This window comes from Emydura macquarii, unplaced genomic scaffold, assembly GCF_026122565.2.
Source record: "Emydura macquarii macquarii isolate MOO-44397 ecotype Brisbane River unplaced genomic scaffold, CSIRO-AGI_Emac_v2 contig_2897, whole genome shotgun sequence".
Classification (NCBI taxonomy): Eukaryota; Metazoa; Chordata; order Testudines; family Chelidae; genus Emydura; species Emydura macquarii.
In genome coordinates, this window is record NW_027133034.1 from 46108501 (window position 1) to 46124220 (window position 15720).

Here is a 15720-nt window from a genome sequence, read left to right on the forward strand (position 1 = left end):
CCAATCCTCCCATGCTAAATAAGAACTCATTGCCAGGAATTCAGAGTTTCTGAGAAAGGCATTTTTGTATAATTTGAGAAAAACAATATTTAAAAATCACATTTAATCCTTAAAAAGGTAGTATAATTTACTTACAACTAAATACCAAAGCCCAGAAATCTAAACTTCATAATTCAGAAGCCCCACTTATATCATTGCCAATTATAATGTGTCTGGGATAAACTGTCATCTGCTTGGTTCTCAGCTCTTGAATTTATAATTATTTTAGAAATTTAGCATTAAATGAATTCAGCTGTTTTTTAATTATTAAAATATGGAAAACTCTGGCCTTGACCTTGTAATCAGATCTGTGCAGGCAGGTCCTTACACTGATATGGTACCATCCCTTTGATTTCTCTGCATAGGCAGAAAGGTCTGCCTACACAGATTTAATTGTTAGTACTTTAGGACTGAATCTATAAACATCAGGCACATAGTTAACTTCACTAATGTGAGTAGTCCCAATCAGAGCAATGGGACTACTTACATAAGTAAAGTTAAATAAGTAAGTGCCTAAGCATTTGCAGGATTGACACCTAAGGTTGTTCAATGAGCTTTGCAACAGCAGATCCCTGTACCTAACTAAAATCAATATAAACATTATAAACCATTTGGAGCAGGAGCTATTTCTTATTATGGCCCCGATATTGCCCTGAACTCTCTGTACTTGCAGGGGTCTGCCCATGGAATTCATAGCAAGAATGAGGCCTATGTGTAGAATGCCTGGCACAATGCTGCCCTGAGCCTGATTGAGGTCTGTGTTACTACTGTTGTATAAATAAATAAAAGTAATTCTAAACTACAGAAAATCTTATTTATTGACTGCAATATTAAGGGTGTCACAAGAATTATGCTCCTCAAGCAACAAAGAGTTCCATGTGGTTTTAGGAGTTATATGTAGCTTTTTGCTGGACTAGGGCCTCTATTTGCATCTCCTTTTATAGATTACTGTGATGAGCAGAATAAATGCCTTTTTTACTGCCCTGAATTTTGGAGGGTTCTTAATAATGGTCAGGACAGACAAAATTGACGTGTTGTATAAAACCCATCTGTTGCTTTAATGAATAAATAAAAACAAATAAATACATATATGAATAATATTTTACATTTTTATAACAACTTTCATCCCAAAGCTCTTCACAAGCAAAAGGTCAAACATTGAAGTCAATTCTAGGGGACAGAGGGAATATTTTGGCCAGAGATACAGGTACAACCACCTATGAGAAAGCTTTATGAAAATTTGGATGGATCATCCCTAATATTTACTTCAGTTTTAAGAGCTCATCAGAAGGATACCCCTTTCCTCACTACCAGTTCCCTAGAAAACAACACAGTTCCCCATTTATCTGTCTGAGGGATGAATTAGGGGGGAAATGTTGTGCTGCTACCTTTTAAAGTTCCACCAATAAAATAAAGACTTGTCTACATGACCAATTAGTTTGTGACAAGATGGGCTGTGAATCTACACTCACTAGCCTGCTACTGACCAACTGTCCATATGTACCCTGATGATGCACGTTAATGGTTTGTTAGAGCACTTTGTTAGTCCTCTTTGAAAGTATCAGCAAGGTGCACACAGACAGTGTCAGTAGCAGGCCAGAGTGGGGTAGAGTCACACCCCAGCTTGCCATGAACTAATGTTTATGCAGACAAGTTCCAAACCCTGCTCATTCGAGTTATCAAAATGAGATATTGCTAACAGTAGATTGTGAAGGATTTCATAACATGATTGTGCATAGGGTGACCAAATAGGAAGTGTGAAAAATTGGGATGGGGTAGTGGTAATAGATGCCTATATAAGAAAAACCCCTGAATATTGGGTCTGTTCCTATAAAATTGGGACATCTGGTCACCCTAATTGTGCAAATTCTCTGCACTCCTTGAGCTTGACTCCCCCTTTTGGGGCCTGAATATACTTATGGACTCTACTGGATTCCTTGGGCTTGGCTTCTTGATTGGGGAAAAAAATGAGTGGTGGTACTCTCTCACCTATTTAAGAACATAAAAACGGCCATACTGGGTCAGACCAATGAGCCATCTAGCCCAGTATCCTGTCTTCGGACGGTGGCCAATGCCAGGTGCTTCAGAGGGAATGAACAGAGCAAGTAATAATCAAGTGATCCATCCCATTGCCCATTCCCAGCTTCTGGCAAACAGAGCTAGGGGCACTTCAGAGCATGGTTTTGCATCCCTGCCCATCCTGGCTAGTAGCCATTGATGGACCTATTCTCTATGAACTTATCTAGTTATTTTTGAACCCTGTTATAGTCTTGGCCTTCACAACATCCTCTAACAAAGAGTTCCACAGGTTGACTGTGCATTATATCAAGAAATACTTCCTTTTGTTTGTTTTAAACCTGCTTCCTACTTGGGCCACTAATATGAGATATTTCAGTGTTTCTCAAACTTTTCAGTAGCAAGTACCCCCTAACTTCTGGGAGTGTGGGCCTGGGGCAATTCACATTGTGTGGGTCCCTTTTAAGGCTCAAGCTGTGAAATTGACAAGTAAACCTACCAGAAGAGCCTGGCTCCAGGACTGGGCAAGCCGCTGGGTTCTCCACCTGGCTTTCTGGGCACCGGGCTTTGAGCTGGGGAGGGGAGCTGCCACCTGGACAAGTTGCAGGCGGCTGCTGCCTGGCTGCCAACCTGGGAAGTGGGTGACTGTCACCCAATCCGAGCGGGGGCGGAGGAGGCTTTCACATAGGCTGGGACCTGGAGATGTGGGCAGGCGGCAGGCAGCTGCTGCCCATCTTCAAGCCAGGGCACAGGAGGCTGTCTCTCAGCTGAGAGCCGGGGTGCGGGTGGCAGCCACCCAGCTGCGAGCAGGAGGCTGCTGCCGGGCTCCAACGTGGGAGCTGGGACTGGTGGGACACGGGCAGCTGCTGCCTGGCTTCCCAAAAAGCCAGTGGCTGCTCCCTGGCATCCCAAAAAGCTGTTGACTGCCACACAGCTTCCCAGGACTGGGGTGGCTGCCGTCTACCTCCCAGCTGGGAGCTGGAACTGGATGAGAAGTGGGCGGCTGCCGCCAGGCTCCCCAGAAGTCGGCGGCTACTGCCCGCCTCCCTTCACTGGGTTTTTCGCCGCGTACCCCCGCCTGTGTCTCGTGTACCCCCAGGGGTATGCGTACCACAGGTTGAGAAACTATGAAATATTGCACACAGTAAATTGTGCAGATCTGTGATCCTCCCTCTCCATTCTTACATATGGAATGAATCTGCCATGTTAACATTTAAATTATTACCGTACATGTGCCTTAACACTTTACTGAAATGAATAGGGTAGTTAATACCTAGGAGAGCTATGTTATTCCAGGCTCTCTGCAGACTCATCTCTGTATCAGTTACACGTGCTTGCCATTTGTTTGATTTTCTTTGCAACAAAAGCTAGAGACATTTTTTTCTAAATGGAAGCTGAAATTCTAGAGAAAAAGATAGAAGCATTACAGGATACTGGTATGTTGTACCACCACATGCCAGCTCCATCTGAGACCTGAAGCATGGGACGGATGAAAGAGCCAAGGCCACCTTGATGGCAGCTGAGGCTGGGGTTATAAAGACAAGCCTGGGCTGGTGCTTTGGATGCAAATACCCTGGCAATGAGTGTGTGGGGGTGTGAAACTGAAGCTTGGGCCTGGCTCTGTATTTGATGACAAGTTCCTCTGTGCCACTTCCAGGTGTATAGAATCTGGATCCAAATTTAGGCTCCTACCTGCAGGCTGTTCAGCGGGTGTGATCTCTGCCCCCGCATGGAGCAACCTGCATGATAGGACAGTTTATGACTTTGCCCCAGTACTGGCAAGAGCAAGCACTTGAAAATCACGAATCAGTCCCCCCGCAAAATCCGAAGACGGACTTAAAACTATCCCTTTTGGATGTATTATTTATTTGCTTTCCGACGTCTGAGCCTTTCCCAGCTCCGTAACGCAAGGGCTAGACACTAATTTGTTTTTAAGGAGCGCCGCGATTCTCACATAATCACTGTCTCCAGTCATCGGGGCTTTAACAAACACCCCAAGCCCGTGGGACTCGGGAACGTGATACACAGCCCAGCCAGCAACACTGTGCAGTACTACCCCGCGCGCGCGCCTGGCGCCGGGCCCTGCCCTGCCGGCTCTCGAACGCTGACACCGCGCAGCCTCCCACCAGCTTTGACCACAACCAACCGCTGGCGCTGGAAGGAACACGAGCTCCTCCTCCTCCACCCCCGCCTTCTCTCGCGTCACGTGGTTTCCCCGCGGCTGTCGCAGCCTGATGACGTTCGGCTTGGCTGCGCCGCCGTGCTGGTCTTGCGTGCACGGCCGCCGGCGGAGACGGGGAGCTGGACGCGGTGTCCGGCAAGTGACATGAAGCGGCGCCGCCGGCCGGGGGAGCGGGACGCTCGGCTCTAGCGCTTCCCGATCCCTAGCCGCACGGGGTTGACCCCATCCCCCAGGGGCTGGAGCGAGGGAACGGGGGCGCCCGCAGGGAGCAGCCCGGCACCATGTTCCGACGAGCCAGGCTCAGCGTGAAGCCCAACGTGAAGCCCGGGGGCAGGGGCGGCACCGGCTGCGGCCCGACTGCCCCGGACTCGGAGCCGCAGTGCGGCCAGGATTCCGTCCCCTCGCTGGCGAGGAAAGAGCCGCAGCCCAGCGCGACAGCCTCTCCCGGAGCCGCTGCTGCTGCCCGCCCGGACCCCTCGCCCCAGCCGGAGCGGGAGCAGCCGGGGGGCAGGTGGGTCCGCAGCTCGCGATGTGTGCGGGGGGGAACCCCTTGTTGCCAGGCTGCCCCGGCCCAGCCACGTGTGTGCAGGGCGCCAGCCCCACCCAGCCGCCTTGGGGCAGGTCTCGCAGTCAAGAACAGCCCTACCCCTTGTAGCCCGTGGGGAGCAGGCCCAGCTGGGCTGGTTGGAGGTTTCAGTCCTGTAGAGATTTTCAGATACCTAAAAATGCTTTTGGAACTGCCTGGTTACCATCATGGCCAAGAGCCTACGTGACCCTGGCCTCCCCACTGTGCCTTACACCGGGGTCTGCAGCCCCATGCGTGGGAGCTGTCAGGTTTTTCTGATAGTGGGTGTCAGACACCTTTTCTGCATCTGTCTCCCTTTATTTCAGGAGGTATTTTTCCTGTCTGAAGGCGGTTCCCTCATTGGCTTGGGTTTGCCATGTTTGAAGTTGCCGAGTTTATATTACTGCAGGATTAGAGGGCAGTATTGTCTAGGCACTAGTGGCTAAGATAACCAAGAGTGTAACGGGTGTTTAGAAAGAAATGGCTATAGGTATTTGGTACATAATTATTGTTACTTTGTTATAGTCCCTGATCCTGAAATAAACCTCATATGGAAAGGCATCCACTGAAATAATTGATACCTGCCTATATGCAGGGTTTCTCCCAAATGGAAAACACTTCTGTATTGGGCCATACATTTAATATTTGGTTGAAGTTAGTACTTGGAATTTGTGTTGATTTTCCTAAGACTGAATTATTTTATCTTTTTCATAAGTATAGACCTGTTTCTGTTGTTGTTTTTTACTTACTATTTGTATTGCAGTAGCACGTAGGAAGTTACCATGTCTGCTTTTCCGTAACACTTCATGACACTAGAGCAAATATTAAGAAACCATTATAATGATGATTCATTCGAGGGCCACATATTACCTTGATTTGCACAATTCCCATTGAAATCAATGGTGGAGGTGGTTAACACACAGATCAAGGAAAGTATACTGCTCCTAATTGTGTAACACTAAAATTTGAGAAGGGCCATTTAAAAAACAGCAGCATCAAACAAACTTTTTTTGTACCAAAATTTTGGTGAATATCTGTGAATTAGGATGGGTAACTCTTTCTTGGTTTTGCACCTGGAGTTAAAGAAACAGTCCAGATTAAAATAATTAACTGTCACTTAGTGTTTTATCCATTTTGAAGTTTTGTCCATTTGTCAGAGCTTGAAAAATATACCTGACATTTCGTGAGACGATATTTTATTCGGACTTGATTCTAAGGTTAAAATACAACCGGGGACAAATCTTCCAGGCCTTCTTTATATATCATGCGGAAACAAAAAAGGGCACAATCCTCATTTTAAAAAAGACCCTTGCAATTCACCTCTGCTATATCTTGACCAAGCAATCATCTGCAGTGGAGGCACTGCAGTTGTCTGGAGAGTTAGGAAGACAACAGTGCATTGGTTTGCATTTGTTTCATGTTGGGAATATTGTCTTTGCAATCTTAAGTATTAGAAACTTAGGGTTTTTTTTAAACAAAAGATTGACTTCCTGTAGAATCAATAGTACTCGCCTAGGAAAGGCAGCTGACTTTTTGTACACTTAGCATGGATAGTGAAACTAGAGTCATATCCAGTTAGTTGAACTCTGGGTTATAAGCAGTAATATGGTGCTATAATATTTGGGTTGCAAATACTGCAAAGGAAATTAAATGGTCTTTTTCTGACACTTAAAACATAAAATACATGTTACATCTGGGTTTCTTTAAATATTTTTATGCAATTTAAATGTTGGACTTAAGCTATAGTCTAGTGTTTTATTACTGGTGATCAACGAGTGTGTGTTGAGATTTAAGATAAAGAGCATTCCATCAAAAACCGGAACAGAATCTGATTACTTAAATGTTAATCACTATTGCTAAAAAATGATAATATTTAGAGGACTGTTTATTTTTGGATACAAGAATCAGTATTTTACTTAATTTACGAGGCAACATTCAGTGTGTTTTGGTTTGGTTAAGTATGGGTTGAATAAAGCTCTCAAAGAGTAATGCAATGCACTTTTGTGTCATACTATATTTAGGCTTTAGATGTATTCCCCTCAAAACAATCTTAAAAGTAGCAAGACTGTCATTGTAAGTGATTTCAAAGTAAGATACTTGTTTTAATTTTTCACAGAGATGAAAGGACTGGTGGTACAAATGATGTTGGAGAAGCTAGTAAACCTGCAGATACACCCTTACAGAGAAGAAAACGAATATCCACTGTGCCTAATGTGGCAAAACCCAGAGTTACTCTTCCATCTGCACAACGTTCAGTATCAAAGTCTTCTCAAAAACAAGTACCTCAGTCTCTTATTAATGGTAACTCTTCACTTCAGAAGGAATCCTATCCATCGGACAAGACCAATGCAGAAAGCTCTCCAAAGTCTCCCATACTGCCTGAAAAGAAAACACCTGTTCCACAAGTGCCACAGTTTTCCCCATTCAAAAAATCAGTGAGCAAAGAGCCAAATGTGGGTGTAACTAATCTAAAAAATGATGAAATCTTCCAGAAGAACACACCCTGCCCCCTCAAGGAGAGACCTACCCAAGGACGACCCACGCAAGAGGAAATGCCATATACAAAACCCACTCTAACAAAAGATAAACAAAAATGCTCAGACCATGAAAGAATCCTCAAAGCTCAGAAGTTAAGAGAAATGCTCAAAGAAGAGCTGAAGAAAGAGAAGATGGTAAGGTCCTGCTTTGGGCATTTTGGGCAAGGAGGAAACAGAAAGGGGATCAACGTTTGCCTCATCGCTGTAGATGAATTCCAGTATGTAATGGTATTCTGCAGTGATTGTGATGTCAGCAGCATAGAGCTGGCAACCTATGATGAGGTCTAGTAGCTCTTGTCCTATCACAGGAGTGAGTGTTCTTTTATATAAAATTGATTTTTGGGGAATGGAGGGGGACTTTGTTTCTACTGGTGGATCTTTATCTGATATAATACTTCTCTTAATATGCCAATCAGAAAGCTGACTATTTTTACTATGCATTTTTATCATTGGCAAATACAACAGAGGGGGCTGAGAGTTCCTGTGTTCTGTACTCAGTTTTGTTATTGAATCAATTCTGCGATCTTGGACAACTCACTTGACTACTCTTTTTCTGTTAACCAATATTCACTATTTTGTAGTTGAACAATCTTATGGGGATGTTAAAACACTTCACAACTATTAAACTTCATGAGATTCTAATGAAAACAGAATACAGCAGCACAATATAAGATATTTGTGCATGTCAGTAGCGAAGGCATATATTAGAAGGAAAAGAGGCATCAACTTTGTTTTTGGTGGATATGTCAACTTGAAAATTAGTCAATTTTATTAAAAAAAATAGTAGTGATTTCATATATTACAGCAGAACCTTAATGTCCCTGCCAATAACAATAATAATAAAAAAGCCACACAAAATAGCAGGGAGGTCAGCAGCATTAATAGTATCTGAAACTACTTTTAACTATTTTTTTAATTGATCATGTTCCTCTTAGAAAGTTGAATTATTCACTTGTATGAAAACCCAACATTTGCAATGCCGTGGAAAATTCACTATTTTGAATTAGGCAAAGATAAAATCTCATCTAAAGTGTGTCAGGCTACTTGGATTGGCACACCTCAGTCGTTTTGGTCTCTGACACTAGACCCTATATCCACTGTCTTGGATTCCAGGTCTACACACTCATATCCACATGAAGGTCTCTTGAAAAGCCAGGTCAATTAAGGTTGATGTCTTTGAGAAATGTACATTGTAAAATCAAAAAGTTACAGTAATGCTAGAGAAAAATTAGACCAGCTACTTAATATATAATATATTTTTATTAGTGTAAATAAAGAAAAATCTAAATAAACATCTCTTTGTATAGAAAAGATGGAAAAATAGACCTACAATAATTGAAGGGAGAACTCCACCAGATCATTCCAAAATGACTATGAGAGATTTGATATACTACCTGCCAGAAAACAATCCTATGAAGTAAGTACAATTATCTTTTTCTTAAAGATAAAATGTTTTTTATCTGTGAATACTAATTTAATCCTTGTTAAATATACTGTCTATACTGACAGCCCTGGATTCTGAAGTCCTGTTTATCCATAAAACAGGTAAAGCATGGGCAGTGGCAGTGTAAACTTCTGAATGCTGTATCACTATTACTTGGTATTTGTATTGCAATCAGGATTAGGGTCTTGTGTTAGGTGCTGTACAAACATATGGGGACATAGTCCATATCCTGAAGTATTTAAATGTAAATAAACAAGTAAAAGTGAAGGGTGGGATGATATAATCAAATCTGTGTATGCATGAACATACACTTGAATTTTTCCTGATTGTAGGTTAAATATTAGTTGCCCTTCAATGTAGCCATCATAAATTGGCTGACTTCTTTAATAGATATCATGGCTGAGGTGTGTCTTCAGAGGATAGTGACTCTATATATCAATTTGGAATAGGGTGTGGAACAAATCACAAAAAGTAATGTCACATAGTTAGCTCTGACAATATAATCCCTACCTGAAAGGATGATCCTTAGGAGTAATAGGGTAGGTAGTTCATTTTCCATGTCCGTTGGAGGTTTGGCATTTCTGCTTGCATTGCTAACAATGTTGCCAACTGTGTTGGTAGCGTTGTCCACTGGCACCCGGTGTGAGATCGAAGAACTCATGGCATGTCTACATGGAACAGCAGTGTGTGCTACAGAGATGTGATTTCTAATGCACACTAACAAGTTACACACTAACTGGTCTGTATAGACCTTGCTGGCATGAGGTAAAAGTACTCTAGCGTAGTACTGTGATGTTATGTGATGGATTCAGACAGATGATGTGAAGTCAGGTGATGTGAAACGCAACGGATTCTCTATCCCATTACTAATTCTCCTGAACTATTTTTTACAACCTTAAGTTGCTCAAGTCACTTAGCAGTATATACAGAAAGTGCATCGTCTAATGTCACAAACATAGTATAAAGAGAGTGCCCTAGTAAGAGGTTTTGCCTTCAGATTGAGAACAGATTTGGGGGGTGTTCTTTTTTCCGTTAGAGTAAATCAATGATGCATCAGTGAGTATTGTCATAGCTCAAATATTCATTAATAGGTCTTCACTGGCAGAAGAAAAGAAAACTGAAAAGACTTCTACACAAGTCCAGATGAAAGAGTAAGCCTTTGTTTATGGTACTTAAAGTAAAAATGTCTTCTGCTGGAAAAGTAGTGCATTTTATGTACAATAAGTAATATAGAAGGGATTTATGTCTGGTTCCTAACTTACTGTTGTCATAAATTTATTCCTTTGTTTTAAATGAATTATTTTAGATGGTGGGAAGATGGAGAAGTAGTAGTCATTAGATAAATTGTCCAGGAGCAGAATGTAGAAAGCAAACTCAGACTTCTTGAGGCAGGTTAGCTGTAATGAGTATCTTGTTTTTCATAGTAATAGGTTGATCATGTTATCTTTTTGTTTTTTAATCATTATTATGGCAGGGGGTACTTGTAATTCAAGGAAAACTATTGCTTCAGCCAGTTGTCAACATGATGTTAAAATTTGTTTGTGGTGCTAATATTACATGCATCCAGTGAACTGACATTTTCATATATCAAATTATAACTGATAAAACATTTTTATAAATCTTCAAATTAATGTGGGAGTTCTAGCTAGGTGGCTGAATAATGCATGGCATAATCTAGCAGTTCCATACCAACCAGAAGAAAATGCTATTTGTGTGTATGTGCTGAATTGTTAATCTTTCAAAATTGTAGACCAGAAGAGAGAAGTGCTCCTGATCATGAAGATGAAGATGAGGCTGAAGCTGAGGCTGATGCTGAAGCAGAAGCAGAGGAAAGGGATGAGAATGATGGTCCTCTTCTAGTTCCTCGAGTGAAAGTAGCAGAAGATGGTTCAATTATTCTGGATGAAGAAAGGTAACTGATATTCTGCAACTGACTGCTATACTATGTGTGTAGTTCTGAATTGCTGTCTGGTTTCCTGAGCGGTGAACAGTTAACTTGGTGAGCAGGCGTTATGTTATTTGACTTCATAATTTTACATAGCACCTTACAATTTATTTCCCTGTTGGATAGCAAATTATGGGCTATACATACATTACATTTTATATATACAAACACACACATTACAGGGTCAGGATTTGGGCCACTACAGGACCTTAGGGGGATGTCCTGATAGAGGAATTTGACACTTTGAAATGAAGAATTTCACTTGTCTGGCCTTGCAAAAGAGTTTTCTGGGGAAGTTTAAGGCTAATTGGACAAACATTTTTGGGACATTGGAATCTTCACTACATCTTTCTTAATATATGTATGTTTCATATTCCTGAAATGTCAGAGTGATGGTAATTATGTAATTTAACTAGGTTAATATCAATTTGCAATATTCTCTAATTCATATAATAGAGATATATCTTTGCCTGGTAGCGAAATGTAATTAAATGGATGTGAACTTGTAGTATGGTAGGAAGAATCTTAATTTGCAGGTTCTCAGCAGACATATAATGTGCTTCTCCAGTTTATTAAATTGCCCCATATAACATTTCTTGTGTCTGACATTCCTGGGTTATTTTCTTCCTTTTCAGTTTAACTGTAGAAGTTTTAAGGACAAAAGGACCATGTGTCGTAGAAGAAAATGATCCTATCTTTGAGCGTGGCTCCACAACTACCTATTCCAGCTTTAGGAAAAGTTTTTATACCAAGCCATGGTCAAATAAAGGTAAGTGAATTTTAGTTTTAAGTTTTGAGTCTGTAGAAGACTAAGGCCCACAAGGCCCTGATCCTGCAAACACTTGCACACTTTATAACTTTACACATGTGAGTAGTCCCATTGACTTGTAAAGTTAATTGCTTATGTAAATAGTTGCAGGATGGGGGCCTCAGTGAACAAAGGTATAGCTTATACTGAGCGTAGGAATGTTCAGGAAACCCCACAGCCAATGAGATAATGGGCTGGAAGCTGGTTGCCACTCTAAAAGTGGAAATGCCACTCCAGTGTGCCTCTAATAGGAGGGTCCTTATGGAGCTGAGGGCCAGGTTGTATAAACTGCATATTAAATCATGTGTGCTTCCTAATCCAGCAGCAACTTCTTCACACAGACCTTTTAGCATGGTGTAGGAATAGATGGTGCGAGGGATCTGTGCATTGGGCTGCTTTTTGGAATGTTTATGTGCACCTATGTTTTGTGTGTGCAGTACACCATGCTTCGTCTGCCAGAATTTGACCATTATCATTTGTCTGGCAGCAGAATGTGATAATGATCTCTGAGTATGAGAACATTCCTCAAATCGTTGGATGGAAGATTGTGGTGTGTTTTGTTCCTGAGTCTCTCATGAACTCTTTGGAATGCTGCTACTCGGTGTAAATAAAAAGCTGCCCATGACTTTCCCATCCCGGTTCGCAGCTGGGAGCTGGGATCCAGCCCCACCTTGGCTTGCAGCAGCCCGGACTTCGGCTTTCTTGTCAGTTTCACCATGGTGCAAGTGACAAGAATGACAGCCCCACCACCAATGTAAGGAGGATGCAGTGTCTATATTGACACTGCGTCGCTCTAACTAAGCGGACAAAAGCCTCTCATCAAGGTGGTTTTCTTTTGTCAAAAAATAGGTCAGTTTTGTCGGTCGGGTGGTTGCAGTGTGTACACCAGCACTATTTTGTCGCCAAAAGCTGACTTTTGTTGACAAAACTCTCTAGTGTAGACCAGCCCTTAGTGTATTGGACTGTGAAGTGTGGAGAATGAATGAATAATTTCAAGCTTATTGGATATATATTTACTTAGAGTGATTAGCTTGCTGTGTTTTCCATATCATTAGATGCTCAGAAGCTACACCGATGCGATAAGTACCTAAATGAACATCTTATAGAGCATTCCTCGGTAGTATCAGGATGCTTTACAATGTGATAAGCAGAAAAAGTATAAAATATGTCAAACTCAAATAACAATTACTTTGAATACAGAGGTAGTTGGGTGAAATTTAATGGCCTGTGATTTACAGGAGTTCAGACAAGATAGGCTTATCCCTTTAGGCCTTAAACTCTGTAAATCTATGAATTGGAATAATGGGCAGGTTTGGAATTTAGCGTCATCTCTGAATATATTGATAATTGGGTATACTTTTTTTACTCTTAAAAGTAAAGATTTTGGTTCATATACTAAGAAGGGTGATAGCATTCAATATTTATGTGTGTGTGTGTGTGTGTGTGTATTTTTTTATTTTTTTTTGTTACAGAAACTGACATGTTCTTCTTAGCTATCAGCATGGTAGGAACAGACTTCTCTATGATTGGTCAGCTGTTTCCTCATAGAGCAAGAACAGAGATTAAGGTAAGTAATGCAGAGGATGAAATGACCAGTGCAACTGTCAGCATTTGCTTTTGTTCTCAACCTCTTACATCCTGTTTTTATACATTATTTTAGTATTAATAACTTTTGATGCTATTTGGTTCTGGGGTAAAATTTGTAGTAACAGTACATTTTCATAATGTAGTTTAATATCCAGAGTAATATGTCTGAAGTAGGTAAGACACTTCTTGATCTGAATCAAATTAGTTGAACTATTTCTAATTTGAAGTAGATATACTTGTAAATCAAACCGGTGTTTTAGTTACAACTTTATTATTTCCCTGTGGGAAACATTTCCCCTAGCTAAAGGAGTATTTATTTCTGATTTGCTACCCTTTATATATGTAGTACTATATCATTTGCTTAGTGGAGAAGAATTAATATAATTTAAAATACACATTTTTTTCAGAACAAGTTTAAACGTGAGGAAAAAGCCAATGGATGGAGGATAGATAAAGCATTCAGTAAGTTTTTACTTAACACTTAATCAGAAGGATAGATTGGCAGAGGCCCTGGCGGTTTTTCGCCTTCCTCTGTAGCATGGGGTACGAGTCACTTGCTGGTGGATTCTCTGTACCTTAAAGTCTTTAAACCATGATTTGAGGACTTTAATAACTCACTCATAGGTTAGGGTCTATTACAGAAGTGGGTGGGTGAGATTCTGTGGCCTGTGTTGTGTTTGTTCATATACTTAACATTTAGAGGTTAATCTAGTGGTTAAAGTACAAGACTGAAAGTAAAATGTTTAGGTTTCAGGCCCAGCTCTGTTGTTGAGTTGGCATCTAATTTGGGCTAAGCATATGATCTGTCTGCCTCAGATTCTTTCTGTGAAATGGGGAGTAATATTTAACTATCTCACATGTTGACAATTCATTAGTTACTAATTGTAAAGCACTCTGAGAATCTTAAATGAAATGTGATATTAGGTGCTACTGTTACTTCTGTTAAATGTCTATTCCATTTAGCACAGTGATGCATAATTTGATACTGTATTACATCTTGAATATTTGTCATTTCTCAGAATTTTTCAAGTGATTATGTGGAACTTTCTTTTAGATGCCCAGGGTGTTTTCATTTACTTTTTGTAAAACTGAGCTTCTGCATGCTTAATATTTGTTATCTTTGGTCTCTGTAAGCTTTTCAGTGCCCTTTATGCAAAAGAAACTGACTAGTCATGAAATATGCAGTAAGGAAAGTGGTGGTTAGCTATGGAAATCACAACTGAACTATTTGTTTTAAGAAAGCAGAAACTTAAAGAATAACTTTATCAACTGTGAAACCTTTTATATTTCTCTCTTTTAATTGAACAGAGGAAAAGCGACCATTTGACTTTCAATTCTTTGCCCAGTTGCTTGAAGAAGTACTGGCAGATGAGAAAAAGAGGAAGCAAAAAGCTACTAAAAGACAAAGTTCAAAAGAAAAGAAGCCACCCAAATCTCGGAAAAAGCAAAAAGGTACTTAATTTAAAATTTTCTGTTCAAGATAGTAATACAGAATAATATTGTTATAGTGATTCACTACAGGGTCAGTGAACAAGAAAAAAATTCCCATAGGAAATGTCATGCTTCACTGTTCTGAACAGGTTTCTTTCAGGCAGTGGGAGACTTGCGTGACACTGCTGGATTCCTAGGAGGACTTTTTTCAGTTTTTACTTTGCTCACTTAGAGGATAATATTAGCCAGTTTCTAGAGAGGTATCTTCTATGAAATAAAATTGAACTACCCTATCCAAGTTACAGGTGATCTGGAATTTTGTGTTTCTGCTTTGGAGTATTCCAACTCGATTGTCTTCATAAGGGGCTCACAAGTTCACTTAAAGCTATGGCACAAGCATTGTGAAAGCCCTTCATTCTGTACACTCTTATTTAGGTGCTTTTGGTTTCTCTAGATCCAGTTTCTCATGTTACTATAGTTTTGACTTGCAAATTTATAAATAGTGGGTGAAGGCAAGTATAGTTCTTTTTAGTGAGATTGATGTAGCTGGCTCACTTATTCAGTTTAAAATAAAGTATAAGCATTATTTTCTAGTTACTTTAAATCTTTTTAATTTTTTAATATAGTACTTCAGTGCTTCTGAAAAGAACTTCATTGATTTTTATACATCTTTTGCTTTAAGCAGTAGTGCAAGACTATTTATAGTTTTAAATGTAATTTTGTGACTCTCTGAATATTAGCCACTATCAAAAGTTGTTTCAGGGAAAATGGCAGTGAGAACAATATGTGAATAGTTGTTATAAAGGTGAGACTGTCTAGGAAGTAGTAGCCAAAAAAATAATTCTTATAAATGATTGTCTTTAGAAATTTACTTGTCTGAAATTACTAGATAAGATTATGAATATGAGTTGATGGAAATCATGCTGTCTTCTCCTATCTGATGGGTTTCACATCACATGTAGAAATGTTAGGTTTATTGTTTAGCCCACAACTAAAAACTTGCTTTGTGCTTAAAGAAACCTGTCCCCTATGCTGCATTACTTCTGTGCTACATTTTGGATTTGTCATTTACATATCCCTCCAAGTATAAAAGTGTAAAATGCAAAGTAAAAACAGTTACTCAATAGTGTCTAACACTGCATAAAAATCAAGATTTTTTTTTAGGT

General features: G+C 40.4%; 1 protein-coding gene across 7 annotated transcripts in view; it reads left to right on the forward strand.

Annotated features, from left to right (window-relative positions):
- The first annotated feature begins 4478 nt into the window (after positions 1 to 4478).
- Positions 4479 to 15720, forward strand: part of BDP1 (B double prime 1, subunit of RNA polymerase III transcription initiation factor IIIB) — a 67594-nt gene continuing 56352 nt past the window's right edge. For 4 of the 7 annotated variants that reach the window (XM_067568616.1, XM_067568622.1, XM_067568621.1 and 1 more), the window contains exons 1-9: positions 4479 to 4748; positions 6919 to 7474; positions 8647 to 8756; positions 9875 to 9934; positions 10534 to 10695; positions 11364 to 11497; positions 13009 to 13103; positions 13531 to 13585; positions 14432 to 14575. In XM_067568616.1, the coding sequence (XP_067424717.1) occupies positions 4519 to 4748; positions 6919 to 7474; positions 8647 to 8756; positions 9875 to 9934; positions 10534 to 10695; positions 11364 to 11497; positions 13009 to 13103; positions 13531 to 13585; positions 14432 to 14575 (1546 nt within the window). In that variant the 5' untranslated portion in view covers positions 4479 to 4518. Of the gene's footprint in view, positions 4749 to 6918; positions 7475 to 8646; positions 8757 to 9874; positions 9935 to 10533; positions 10696 to 11363; positions 11498 to 13008; positions 13104 to 13530; positions 13586 to 14431; positions 14576 to 15720 lie in introns of those variants that run through there. The other 3 variants (XM_067568618.1, XM_067568620.1, XM_067568623.1) reach the window with 3 other exon arrangements.